Source organism: Danio rerio, chromosome 6 (genome assembly GCF_049306965.1).
Source record: "Danio rerio strain Tuebingen ecotype United States chromosome 6, GRCz12tu, whole genome shotgun sequence".
NCBI lineage: Eukaryota > Metazoa > Chordata > Actinopteri > Cypriniformes > Danionidae > Danio > Danio rerio.
The window spans coordinates 62,883,464-62,896,764 of record NC_133181.1 but is presented as its reverse complement, the minus strand read 5'-3'; the positions used below and the strand labels follow the sequence as shown (position 1 = coordinate 62,896,764).

The window sequence follows — 13,301 nt, the reverse complement described above, 5'->3', positions numbered from 1 at the left end:
ATGACAAGATGAGTTCAGCAGTAAACTATAGTTTCTGACATACATGATCTGGTGGAACACTGTTTATTCGCTAAGTTCAGGGCTTTTTTCGGGCTTTATTAGTTTGCTGATACACGCCTAGCCACCCAGATAGCAAAACACAGTTCCGGCTAGATTCTCGCCTGCCGGAGACTTATCTCTTAGAGCTCAGACTGACTAACGTTACCTCTGCTGGACCTACTCCGGATGCCTGGACTCACTACCCAATTCCAGCCCGAGTCAATCGAGCCAGATGCGGCGGCCAAGCGAGCAGGCGCTGCCGCATTCGAGCCGGAATCAGCCTGCGACGCCGCGAGTAGGTTATGCGCTGCGGCCTGGAGCTGGCGCGATTGAATATATAAAACCCTCATATTTGTTAACGTTATTACATCCATTTGTGTTGATATGACAGCAAACGCATGCTGAGAAGTTCGGGGGGCGTGGTTGATTTTACATAAAGCGTTTGATTGGAAGCTCGACTCTGCTCATTTTCGCGGCTCCTCCTCTGGCTCCATCAGACAATCCTTCTGCGCATGTCAAGGCTCCAATTTCAGCAGTCTTTTGCGACAGTTTGTGCCCGTCAAGCAAGCGTTTTGCCCTCAAGGCGTTCAATGGGAAAAAGGGCTGTCGCGTCGTCCATATTTTTTACAGTCATTGGTATGGATGCAGTCCTCCAAGCTCATGATGGAGTCAGACACAATATTCATTCTGTCTCCACTGCAGCAGGACTTTATATTCTATACTGGACATTATTTCTGTTCAGTGATGAGACTTTAGTCTGAGCAGAGTCAGACCGCACTGTCCTCATCAAATCAGTCAACATCAAGACATGATCAGATTTATTGAGCTCAAATCAGTAAAATCTAAAGGCCTTCACCTTTCATAGAGACACTTCTGATATCAAATCATCAACCAGAGGACCAGTTATTATGTGTGTTTCTAAAACTGGGATAGGCAACAAGACTTTAGTCAGGTAGTGTATCTGTGTGTGCGTGAAGGGGTGGACCTAACCAATAAACAAGGTAAGCAGCTGCTTAGGGGAATTAGGGGCTCCAACCAATGTCAATGCCAAGAAGCCTATATTAATCATAGAGCTCTTTTTTTAATTCTCTATCATGTGTTGTAAAATCTGTCTATAACTGTTAAGATTTTAACGTTATTACTTCTTTTCAAAATTGGGGGCCCCCGTGAATAATGGTACGTTCCATCCGTATTGCACCTGTGCTGTTCCGTTCCTAACGTTTCTCTTCACAACGAGCTGCGGGTAATGCCGTCAGTCTCTCCTCCGCCTCAGAGTGCTCAAAGGCGATACAGTGCCACACAGCCATCTCACACAGCAGCAGCATTGAGAGCAGATCATTCCTCTGCATATCAACAAATGTTTTAGCATCGCGAGCGTGAGGTATTTCCCTGGTACAATCAGGGAAAACAGATCTGTTTCTCTTTTGTTTTAAATATAAAAGGTTTGTTGTTTTCTTTCAGTTCATTATTTATTACTATTAAAATCTAATCACAAAAATGGCTAATTAACTGTACATCAGGGTGCCCAAACTCAGTCCTGGAGGGCCGGTGTCCTGCAAAGTCTAGTTCCAACCTCAGTCAGACACAGCTGGGCCAGCTGATCAAGCTCTTACTAAGCTTTCTAGAAACATCTGTGCAGGTGTGTTAAGACTAGTTGGAGCTAAATTCTGCAGGACAGCGGCCCTCCAGGACTGAGTTTGGACACCCCTGGACATAGTTTGTGAACTTTTTTTTTTTTTTGTGAAATTATTTCTTTTAATTTTACATTAGGAAGATAAAGGTTCCCTTAAATATTCAAATATATTAAATATACTTAATAATATATAAATTATATATATATATATATATATATATATATATATATATATATATATAACAGTTTATTTTTCAAAAATGCTAGGGCCTCATACCTGGAATTGCTTAGGGTCCCCAAATCACTAAATCCGCCCCTGTGTTTGTGTGTGTGTGTGTGTTCTCACCGGCAGTGAGCCGTCGTCTCTCCTGCTGCTGCTGCTGTTCTTCTGTGGGAGTTTTGCTTGTTTCAGAATAATGGCCGCTTGTTCACAATACGCCACATCTGTGATGAAGATCTCCTCCATCTGCAGCCCCTGAGTGTCCTGACCACTGACAGCTGCACACACACACACACACACACACAATGTTAAGAGCTGTTTCCATTGACAGCGTGAAGCGTTCGCTATCTGATCAATTTGAATATCATTTGCATATGAAAAGGCAGGAAATTGCATCTTGTGTTGAAAGGGCAGACGCTGCGTTGAAGAGCGCCGCGCGGCAGAGTACAGTTCAGCCATCATTAACATGAGTCCATCGCCAGTGCAGTCTGAAGCATTATTAAACACACATACGCTCTGATATCCACTGCTAAACACAGCCCTGAGTACAGAACAGGCTCGAGCCACGCTTCAGTCCCACAGCAGCAACAGTTACAGTGTGTGTTACGCTTGTGTCACCACTCAAACAAAAGACCTGCTGCAGAATCAAAACACTTCAAGATTGTAAGTCATGCTAATGTATGTGTGTGTGTGTGTTGATCTGCGGTTGTTCTGACTGTTGTTTGTGTGTTGCTATGCGGTTATTCTGACTGTGTGTTGCTATGCAGTTGTTTTGATTGTTGTTTTTGTGTTGCTATGCGGTTGTTCTGACTGTTTGTGTGTTGCTATGCGCTTGATTTGACTGTTGTTTGTGTGTTGCTATGCGGTTGTTCTGACTGTTGTTTGTGTGTTGCTATGCGGTTATTCTGACTGTTGTTTGTGTGTTGCTATGCGCTTGTTCTGACTGTTGTTTGTGTGTTGCTATGTGGTTGTTCTGACTGTTGTTTGTGTGTTGCTATGCGGTTGTTCTGACTGTTGTTTGTGTGTTGCTATGCGGTTATTCTGACTGTGTGTTGCTATGCAGTTGTTTTGATTGTTGTTTTTGTGTTGCTATGCAGTTGTTCTGACTGTGTTGCTATGCGGTTGTTCTGACTGTTGTTTGTGTGTTGCTATGCGGTTGATCTGACTGTTGTTTGTGTGTTGCTATGCGCTTGATTTGACTGTTGTTTGTGTGTTGCTATGCGGTTGTTCTGACTGTTGTTTGTGTGTTGCTATGCGGTTGTTCTGACTGTTTGTGTGTTGCTATGCGCTTGTTCTGACTGTTGTTTGATTGTTGCTATGCAGTTGCTATGATGGTTTGACATTGCGATGATACTAGGCTTTTCCTGCTTTATAGTTGCTATTTCCTATTATTTTAAAACTTCTTTGCATTACAGTAGAAAAGGAAAGTGTGTGTGTGTGTGTATGAGAGAGTGTGTGTACCTGATCGTTGTGTCTTTGTCACACTCTCCATGTTTCTGAGTGTGTCAGATTCGCTGTTGTACGTCTCAGAATCTGCTGACTGAATAGAAAACATTTATTTACACACACACACACATAGACACACGATGCGTTATCAGTGTGTGATGAACAGAACTGAAGCCATTATTCAGATGTGGCTGATATGATCTGACATGACGTGAATGTGCATTGTCTGCTACACACACACACACACACACACACACACACACACACACACAGGCCTTTACAAATGCCACGAGTGACTGTTTTTCCACATAGGCATTGTCCTGCTGCCATGATATAACAATAAACACCAGCATATCTTCACTTTTGAGTTGATTTTACGCATGCAAGCAAATCTGATGCACGTCAGCAGTGCACGACGCCTTTTTAATTTCACTGTAAAAGCCAAATTCTAATTTTACTACACATTTAACCAGTCTTAGAGTTCACTGGAACAGTGGGCAGTGGAATGAAGGTATAGAAGGCTTTGAAATAGGTAAGTTTCACATGAGTCTGCAGAAAGCGCATGTTCACATAGCATCAGGAAAGCAGCACAATAAAATAATAAATGCAGTTTGTTTAACTGTATTTTATTGATGTGCACATGTGTGCTCATGTTAATATGACTCCAGACTTATTCAAATACAAATGCACCACATATTTCAAAGTCACAGATATTATAGTTTTAAATATGATACAAAACATTTAATTAACTTTAAATTTTCATTTACTTTAATGTCCTTTTTGCAGTGTGGTGCGCAACAGATTGCAGCACAATACCTTTTAAAGTGACATTTCACTCAGTAATGACAATTAACTCCTTATTTACTCATCCTCAAGTGAGAATAAACCTTCATTAGTTTCTTTATTCTGTAAATAACTAGTTTCTAGTCTAAATATCTGAAAATCTTAAATCAAGAATTATTTTCTAGACCAGCAAAAAATAATGTCTTGTTTTCAGAATGAAAATTAAGTGCGTTTTTCCTTAAAACAAGGTAAATAATAATAATAACAATAACAATAATAACATTAATATAATAATAATAATAATAATATGATGATAATAATAATAATAATAATAATAATGTAAATACAATAATAATGATGATAATAATAATAATAATAATAATAATAATAATAATAATAATAATAATAATAATAATAATAAAATAATAATATAATAATATAACAATAATAATAATATAATAATATTAATAATAATAATGTAAATACAATAATAATGATTATAATAATAATAATAATGATGATAATAATAATATAATAATATAACAATAATAATAATATGATAATAATAATATAAATATAATAATATAATAATAGTAAAAAACAAAAAGATAATAATAAAAATGTAATAATAATAATATAATACTGATAAAAATAATAATAATAAAAAAAACATTATAATAATACATTCATGCATTTTCTTGTCGGCTTAGTCCCTTTATTAATCCGGGGTCGCCACAGTGGAATGAACTGCCAACTTATCCAGCAATTTACGCAGCGGATGCCCTTCCAGCCGCAACCCATCCCTGGGAAACATCCACACACACACATTTACACACACACTACGGACAATTTAGCCCACCCAATTCACCTGTACCACATGTCTTTGGACTGTGGGGGAAACCGGAGCACCCGGAGGAAACCCACACAAACGCAGGGAGAACATGCAAACTCCACACAGAATCACCAACTGAGCCGAGCCTCGAACCAGCGACCCAGCGACCTTCTTGCTGTGAGGCGATAGCAGTACGCCAATGCTTCACCCTAATATAATAATAATAATAATAATAATAATAATAATAATAATAATAATAATAATAATAATCATATAATTAAACAAAAATAATATAATAATATAATATATTAATATAAATAACAAGAATGATATAATAATAATAATAATACTGATGAAAATAATAATAAAATAATAATAATAATAATAATAATAATAATATAATAATAGTAGTAGTAGTAGTAGTAATCCTATGCCAAAAAGGGAATTTTATTTTGACTCATTATTTCTGAAAACAAGACTATATTTTGTGCTTGTCTAGAAAATGCTTCTTGATTTACGAGTTTATAGATATTTAGACTACAAACGAGACAAAAACTCAGAGTAAGAAAAGCATTATTATTGTATACACCGCGCTGTAAAGCGCTCATCAGATGTTAGATTATTGGGAGTGTGTGTACTCTAAAATCCACCCTATAAATCATAAGCACTTTGTAAGATCAATTTGTTCTCAGATTCTCTGTAAAGTGACGTAACTGGTGTTTCCCCATTGACGCGCCCTGATGAGCAGTTAACACTCCGCCATTGTTTCTCAATGCTGCCAAACCTCAGCGTTTGAGGAGTTCGGGTGTATGACGAGATAATGAACATCGTCATTATTACACCCTTTAGATTACTCACATGTATCTGTTTATTTACTTATGGAAATGTGTGTTAATTGGGCTGGATGGTGGCTCAGTGGTTAGCACTGTCGCCTCAGGGTAAGAAGATCGCTGGTTGGAGCCCGGCGGCTCAGTTGTTGTTTCTGTGTGGAGTTTGCATGTTGGCCTGGGTTTTCACCGGGTTTCCCCGACAGCTATAGGTGAATTGGCCATATTGTATAAGAGTGTGTGTAAATGTGAGTGTGTAGTTGTTTCCCTGTATTGGGTTGCAGCTGGAAGGGCATCCCCTGTGTAAAACATAATTGGTGGTTCATTCTGCTGTGGCGACCATTGATAAATAAGGGAGTAAGCTGAAGGAAACTGAATGAATGAATGTCTGTAAATATATATTCATTCAGTTTTTATATTCATTTCTGTAGCCTCCTTGACTAATATCCAAATGTGTAAATGATTTATTTACTATACAGTTTGTGCACTGCAAGTAATCCCTTTCTGTCTCTGAGTTTTAGTCTTGTTTCTAGTCCAAATATCTAACAATTCTAAAATCAAGAAGCATTCTCTGGACAAGCACCAATATATAGTGCTGTTTTCAGACATAATGAGTCAAAATGAAGAGAGATTTAATTAAAACAACCACAATAATCTGACAATGGAGGAAGCAGAGTAATCTTGTTTTCACTTTGGGACTTTATTATTCTGCTTCCTCCATTGTCAGATTATTCTGCTTGTTTTAATTAAATCTCTCTTCATTTTGACTCATTATGTCTGAAACAGCACTATATTTTGGTGCTTGTCCAGAAAATGCTTCTTGATTTAGGAATATTGAGATATGTGGACTAGAAACAAGACTAAACACTGCATTTTTGGAGCTTTAACCCTTTAAGAACCTAAAACATGTGTTAATTGAGCATCTGCTGACCCTTTAAATCTATTCTACACCTACAAAACACCAAAAACATCATTCATATGAAGACATGAAGTCACATCCAAGCATTTTCCCGCTGTTACCTGAGTGATGGCGGAGGTGAAGACGTCTCGAACGTGTCTCGCTGGTGTTTTGTTCCTCTTGCGCAGTGAGCAGGTGTAGGAGTCGATGCGTCTCTGAACCGCCGCTGCTTGAGTTTTAGTGAGAGTCGAAAACAGCACGGCTTTATCCACGTCTTCTTCACCGCTGACTAGAGACAAACCAGCATCCTGCAGCCACAGCTCCTCCTGCTCCCCGTCTACACACACACACACACACACACACACACACACGGTTACGCCAGTAAGTGCTTATGAACTGTAGAGTGCATTTTTACAATTATAGGGTGGCTGTGTACACACACATCCTAAATAGTTTGCTTCCAAGTATGCACACACACACACAAACACACAAAAACATACTTACACACCTATGCACAAACACACATACAGACACACAAATATATGCACACACTCATACAGAAATGCTCAAACACACACACACCTACAAATACAGACACATGCAAACAAATACTCACACACAAAAACACACACAAAGAGATTCATGCACACACACGCACACAAAACACACACAAAACACACACAAAGAGATTCATACACACACACACACACACACAAAACACACACACAAAGAGATTCATACACACTGACACACTCACACACAAAAACACACACAAAGAGATTCATACACACACACGCACACACACACAAACAAAAACACACACACATGCATGCATACAAACAAACTCAAACACAAAAACACACAGAGATTCATACACAACACACACATGCATACAAACACACTCACAACACACACACAAAGAGATTCATACACGCACAAACACACAAAACATACACACACATGCATACAAACACTTGCGTAAAAAACACACACAAAGAGATTTATACATGCACACACACACACACACATGCATACAAACACACTCACACACAAAAACGCACACACACATGCATAAAAACACACTCACGCACAAAAACCCACACACACATGCATACAAACACACTCATGCACAAAAACACACACACACATGCATACAAACACACTTACACACAAAAACACACACACATGCATATAAACACACTCATGCACAAAAACACACACACACATGCATACAAACACACTTACACACAAAAACACACACACATGCATACAAACACACTCATGCACAAAAACACACACGCATACAAACACACTCACACACAAAAACACACACACACACACACACATGCATACAAAAACACTCACGCACAAAAACACACACACACATGCATACAAAATTACTCACACACAAAACACACACACACGCATACAAACACACTCACGCACAAAAACACACACACACATGCATACAAAATTACTCACACACAAAAACACACACACACGCATACAAACACACTCACGCACAAAAACACACACACACATGCATACAAAATTACTCACACACAAAAACACACACACATGCATACAAACACACTCACGCACAAAAACACACACACATGCATACAAAATTACTCTCACACACACACACACACACACATGCATACAAACACACTCACGCACAAAAACACACACACACATGCATACAAAAACACTCACACACACACACACGCATACAAACACACTCACACACAAAAACACACACACACACATGCATACAAACACACTTACGCACAAAAACACACACACACACATGCATACAAAAACACTCACACACAAAACACACACACACACACACGCATACAAACACACTCACACACAAAAACACACACACATGCATACAAACACACTCGCACAAAAAAACACACACACAAACAAAGACATACACAAATGCACAAACACACACACACACAAACGCAAGTACACATGCACACACACACACACACACACACACACATGTACAGCTGTTTTTATGGGAACTTGTTGTAGCTGTAGTGATGTTTGTAGCAAACACTCTGCACTGTTACATCCACACAATCCTTCATTCTGAACGATTTATCAGCCCTTTTCATTATGGGGACCCCAATGTATCCAATACAACGTACACAGACACACACACACACACACCTTCAGACTGTCGTGAGTCTCGTCTGCTGCTCTCCGGCTCACAGTCGCTCCTGATCGTCTCCACTTCAGTCCAGAAAGACTCCAGACTCAGGCTCTGTGCGTGTGTGTGTGTCTGTGATGCGGTCGAGGGCTCTGGAGAGTCCGGCTGTGGGTCCCGAGGGTCCGTCCGGGACTCTACATTCATCGCGGAGAAGCTGCAGTCCCTGAAACAACAAAACAAGATGATGATGATGATGAAGAACCATCCTGCACTGCACAACAGGCCTTACTCACAGCTTTTGTTTTGATTCTAATAATAATAATATTAACACATTTTATTTAAAGGCGCCTTTCAACTCAAGGACACCGTACAATCAACAAGAGCAGTAAAACAACAAGGGGAATAATAGAATATACACAGCAGTAGTGCAGATAAAACTAAGCAATAAAAGCCATCTTAAATTGATTTGGACAGTGTGAGGGAGTCAGGGTTTCTGATGGCGGGTGGTAGTGAGTTCCAAAGCCGTGGAGCAGAGCAACTAAATGCTCTGTTGCCCATAGACGCAAGACGAGAAGAGGGAACAGACAAGTGGAGGGAGGAAGAAGACCACAGGGTGCGAGAAGGAGCAGACATGTGAATGAGGGTAGACAAATAAGGAGGGATGAGATTGTAGATGGCTTTAAATGTTAACATCATTTACATTTAGTCATTTAGCAGACGCTTTTATCCAAAGCGATTTACAAATGAGGACAAGAAAGCAACTTACACAACTATAAGAGCAACAATGAAGAAGTGCTGTCGGCAAGTTTCAGGTGTGTAAAGAAGCAAAACATTAGTCATTTATTTATTTATTTTTTATTAATGTAGTTAGCGGTGGAGTCAGAGAGGCAATTGCAGATTAGGAAGGGAAGTGGAGACTAAATAGTTGAGTTTTTAGTCGTTTCTTGAAAATAGCGAGTGACTCTGCCGTTCTGATGCAGTTAGGGAGTTCATTCCACCAACTGGGCAGATTGATCGTGAGCGTTCGCGAAAGTGATTTCTTCCCTCTTTGGGATGGAACCACGAGGCGACGTTCATTCACAGAACGCAAGTTTCTGGAGGGCACATAGATCTGCAGAAGTGAGTGCAGATAAGAAGGTGCTAGGCCAGAAGTCACTTTGTAGGCAAACATCAGAGCTTTGAATTTGATGCGAGCAGCAACTGGCAGCCAGTGCAAACGGATGAGCAGCGCAGTGACATGTGCTCGTTTAGGTTCATTAAAGATCACTCGTGCTGCTGCGTTCTGGAGCAGCTGAAGAGGCTTGATAGAGTTAGCTGGAAGCTAGTAGAGAGTTGCAATAGTCCAGTCTGGAGAGAACAAGAGCTTGAACAAGGAGTTGAGCCGCATGTTCAGATAGGAAGGGTCGGATCTTTCTGATGTTATAGAGTGTGAATCTGCACGATCAAGCAGTTCTAGAGATGTGGTCAGAGAAGTTTAGTTGGTCATCAATCGTTACTCCAAGGCTTTTCACCATTCTGGATGCAGTAATGGTTGCCCCATCCATCTGGATTGAAAAGTTATGGTGTAGAGTCGGGTTGGCAGAAACTACAAGCATTTCCGTTTTTGCGAGGTTCAGCTGAAGATGATGATCTTTCATCCAGTGTGAAATGTCTGACAGGCAGGCTGAGATGCGAGCTGGAACCGAGGGATCATCAGGGTGAAAAGAGAGGTATAGCTGGGTATCATCAGCATAGCAGTGGTAGGAGAATCCATGTCTCTGGATGACTGAACCTAAATATGTGGTGTAGATGGAGAAGAGAAGTGGCTTCAGAATTTAAAAGTCAATTGGAAAATGAACAGGTGACCAGTGAAGCTGCTGCAGGACAGGGGTGATGTGATGAGAAGAAGGGGTTCTGGTGATGATACGGGCAGCTGAGTTCTGGACCAACTGAAGCTTACGGAGAGATTTATGAGTGAGACCAAAGAGAAGAGAGTTGCAGTAATCTAAACGAGATGTGACAAGGCTATGAACGAGAACAGCAGTGGTGTGAGGGGTAAGAGAAGTGTGGAGACGGTTAATGCTGTGTAGGTGGAAGTAAGCAGACCGGGTGATGTTATTACTGTGAGAATCAAAAGATATCTGCTGTCAAGGATGAGTCCGAATTCTAGTCCCAATATCTAAAATCATTAAATCAAGAAGCAGTTTACAGACAAGCAAAATGTGTATTGTTTTCTGACATAATCATATAATAATAATCATTTTCAACATTTAAACAAGAATATTTTGCTTACCTCGTTGGCAAATTGTTTAGTTTGTTTTATGGAAATCTCTCTTCAATTTGACTCATTTCTGAAAACAACACTATATATGTGCTTGTCTGATTCATTTTCCTTTAGCTTAGTCCCTTTATTTGTCAAGGGTTGCCACAGCGGCATGAACCGCCAACTTATCTAGCATATGTTTTATCGGGTGCCCTTCCAGCTGCAACCCAGTACTGGGAAACACCCATACACACTCATTCACACAACTCATACATTGCAACCAATTTAGTTGATCGATTCCCCTATAGCGCATGTGTTTGGGCTGTGGGGGAAACCCACGCCAACACGGGGAGAACATGCAAACTGACCCAGCCGGGTCTTGAACCAGAGACCTGAGTGCTGTGAGGCGACAGTGCTAACCCCTGAGCCACAGTGCTGCCCTTTTTTTGTCTAGAAAATTCAATTGAAGTTTTTTGTATTGGGCTTTTTGCAATGATTATCAATGCAAAGCATTATTACTATAATAAATGCTTCTTGATTTAAGAATGTTCAGATATTTGGACTAAAAACAAGACAAACACTCTTAATAAGAGCAGAAACGCATTGTATGGCAGTGTGGAGGTTAATTCAGGAAAAAGTGTGATGAGTTTCATCATCAGTGAGTGTGATTGACCAATGCAGGAGTATCATTCAGCTCAAGCAGAGGTTTCTTTAACATGCTAATGATAGTCAAGTGGACATTAATGAAGAGCAGCTGGTTAAACCGGTTTTATATTTATATCCACTGATTTAATCAAAGCTGAAACCCCTTAAGCCTGGTTTATACTCGACACGTCAGCTAGTTCGCTTGAATGCGTGCGGCAAATGTAATGTGTTTGCGGAGGTTCGCTATGGGTGCGCACGACATGATTTCGGCCGGCAGAGCGCATGATTCTTTTGAGACTCGAGTGAACAGTGCACGCGGTGACACATTGAGTTTAATATGAAACACTTTGAAGAGGTTTTGTCTGAAACAGAACGACTGTACAGACATCATTATGACCCGTGATCAGAGAGATAACCTGATGATCAATAATTCCTGGCTAGAAAAAGCAACAGCCGTGGGAAACGAGGAAAGGTTTTGTTAAAAGGTTTGGGAAAACCTGAGGGATGAGTTTGTTAAAGTTAAAAGAGGCCATGACAAAAGTGGAAACCAGATACACAATTACAGAATATGTTTATCCACCAGTCACAGGTTTAACACTGATGAAGATATTACAATCCTGAATTTACAACAGTTTAATAGTTACAAAACTAAATAAGGAACAAATTATTGCTTTAATAACTGGTGAGGACATTTGAGCCTGTCGGTTTATACTGGTGTACACTGATGCCTGTTTTAAGCGTTATTGGTGATCATGGTCAGGAATGTTGGAGCATTATTGCCTCTTTAGCATAAGTAGAGGACAGAAACTAGCCAGACAGTCATGTGTGAACTGTGAAGCGGGCTAAATCTAGAGTAATGTCAGTAGTTTTTAGTAAGTGTACTTTTTTTGCTTTTATTTTTGCCATAATAAAATATATATTTGTAGAGTAACCCATGTTCTGCTGTCATCAATACTTTAATAAACTTTAAAAGGTAAAACTGTCCGAGATATGAACAAAAGCAAGTGATGCATCAACGTTTAATAAAAAAAAAATCTTGAATGGTTATTAAAACGTTTATAATCATTAAAATAATTTAGAAAAACAAAAAAATCCCTAAAAATATATTATATAAAATAATAATACTGAATGATATTAATTATATGACGTAGTTCTAGAAATTTCCTACTTCTTTTACTACTTCTTCGTTTATCTGTCTGATTTTACGGTCAGTTTCTGTTGACCGCCCCCTGTTGTTGTAAACGTGGCACGGATAAAAGCCTCGTCTGTTTTGTGAGGTGCGTGCGCAGTCAGCGGAGGTGCGCGATGCGGCGCCAGGCAAAAGTATAAATCCAGCTTTATACACAGATTTAAAGATGCACTCGACCGTCAGAGAGCAAACCAAGTCAATTCACAGACACTCGATACAAAACCAGCAGAAGCAGCCAAACCAGCACAGTGACCAGAGCTGTGTTTCCATTCAAAGATGTCAATTAAACTTATACACACAACTGTAATATTACAGAAAGCATCAGTGCATACAGCAGCGCCAATGATACACAGTAGAGCATCAGCTCATGCACAGATATCACT

General features: G+C 39.7%; 1 protein-coding gene and 1 long non-coding RNA gene across 16 annotated transcripts in view; one reads left to right on the top strand and one right to left on the bottom strand.

The window, feature by feature from the left end:
- Positions 1 to 3,976, top strand: part of LOC141386393 (uncharacterized) — a 74,497-nt gene extending 70,521 nt beyond the window's left edge. For 3 of the 7 annotated variants that reach the window (XR_012408331.1, XR_012408335.1, XR_012408332.1), the window contains one exon: positions 2,025 to 3,976. This is a non-coding gene — a long non-coding RNA (uncharacterized lncRNA). The remainder of the gene's footprint in view (positions 1 to 2,024) is intronic. The other 4 variants (XR_012408333.1, XR_012408337.1, XR_012408334.1 and 1 more) reach the window with 2 other exon arrangements.
- Positions 1 to 13,301, bottom strand: part of arhgap40 (Rho GTPase activating protein 40) — a 52,941-nt gene that overhangs the window by 20,562 nt on the left and 19,078 nt on the right. For 8 of the 9 annotated variants that reach the window (XR_012408317.1, XR_012408314.1, XR_012408315.1 and 5 more), the window contains 4 exons: positions 8,863 to 9,065; positions 6,801 to 7,015; positions 3,354 to 3,432; positions 2,019 to 2,170 (listed from right to left, as the gene is read on the bottom strand). Coding sequence is in view for 5 of the 9 variants with exons in the window: in XM_073954808.1 (XP_073810909.1) it covers positions 2,019 to 2,170; positions 3,354 to 3,432; positions 6,801 to 7,015; positions 8,863 to 9,065 (649 nt within the window). In the remaining 4 variants the exon portion in view is untranslated. Of the gene's footprint in view, positions 1 to 2,018; positions 2,171 to 3,353; positions 3,433 to 6,800; positions 7,016 to 8,862; positions 9,114 to 13,301 lie in introns of all 9 variants that reach the window. The other variant, XM_073954813.1, reaches the window with a different exon arrangement.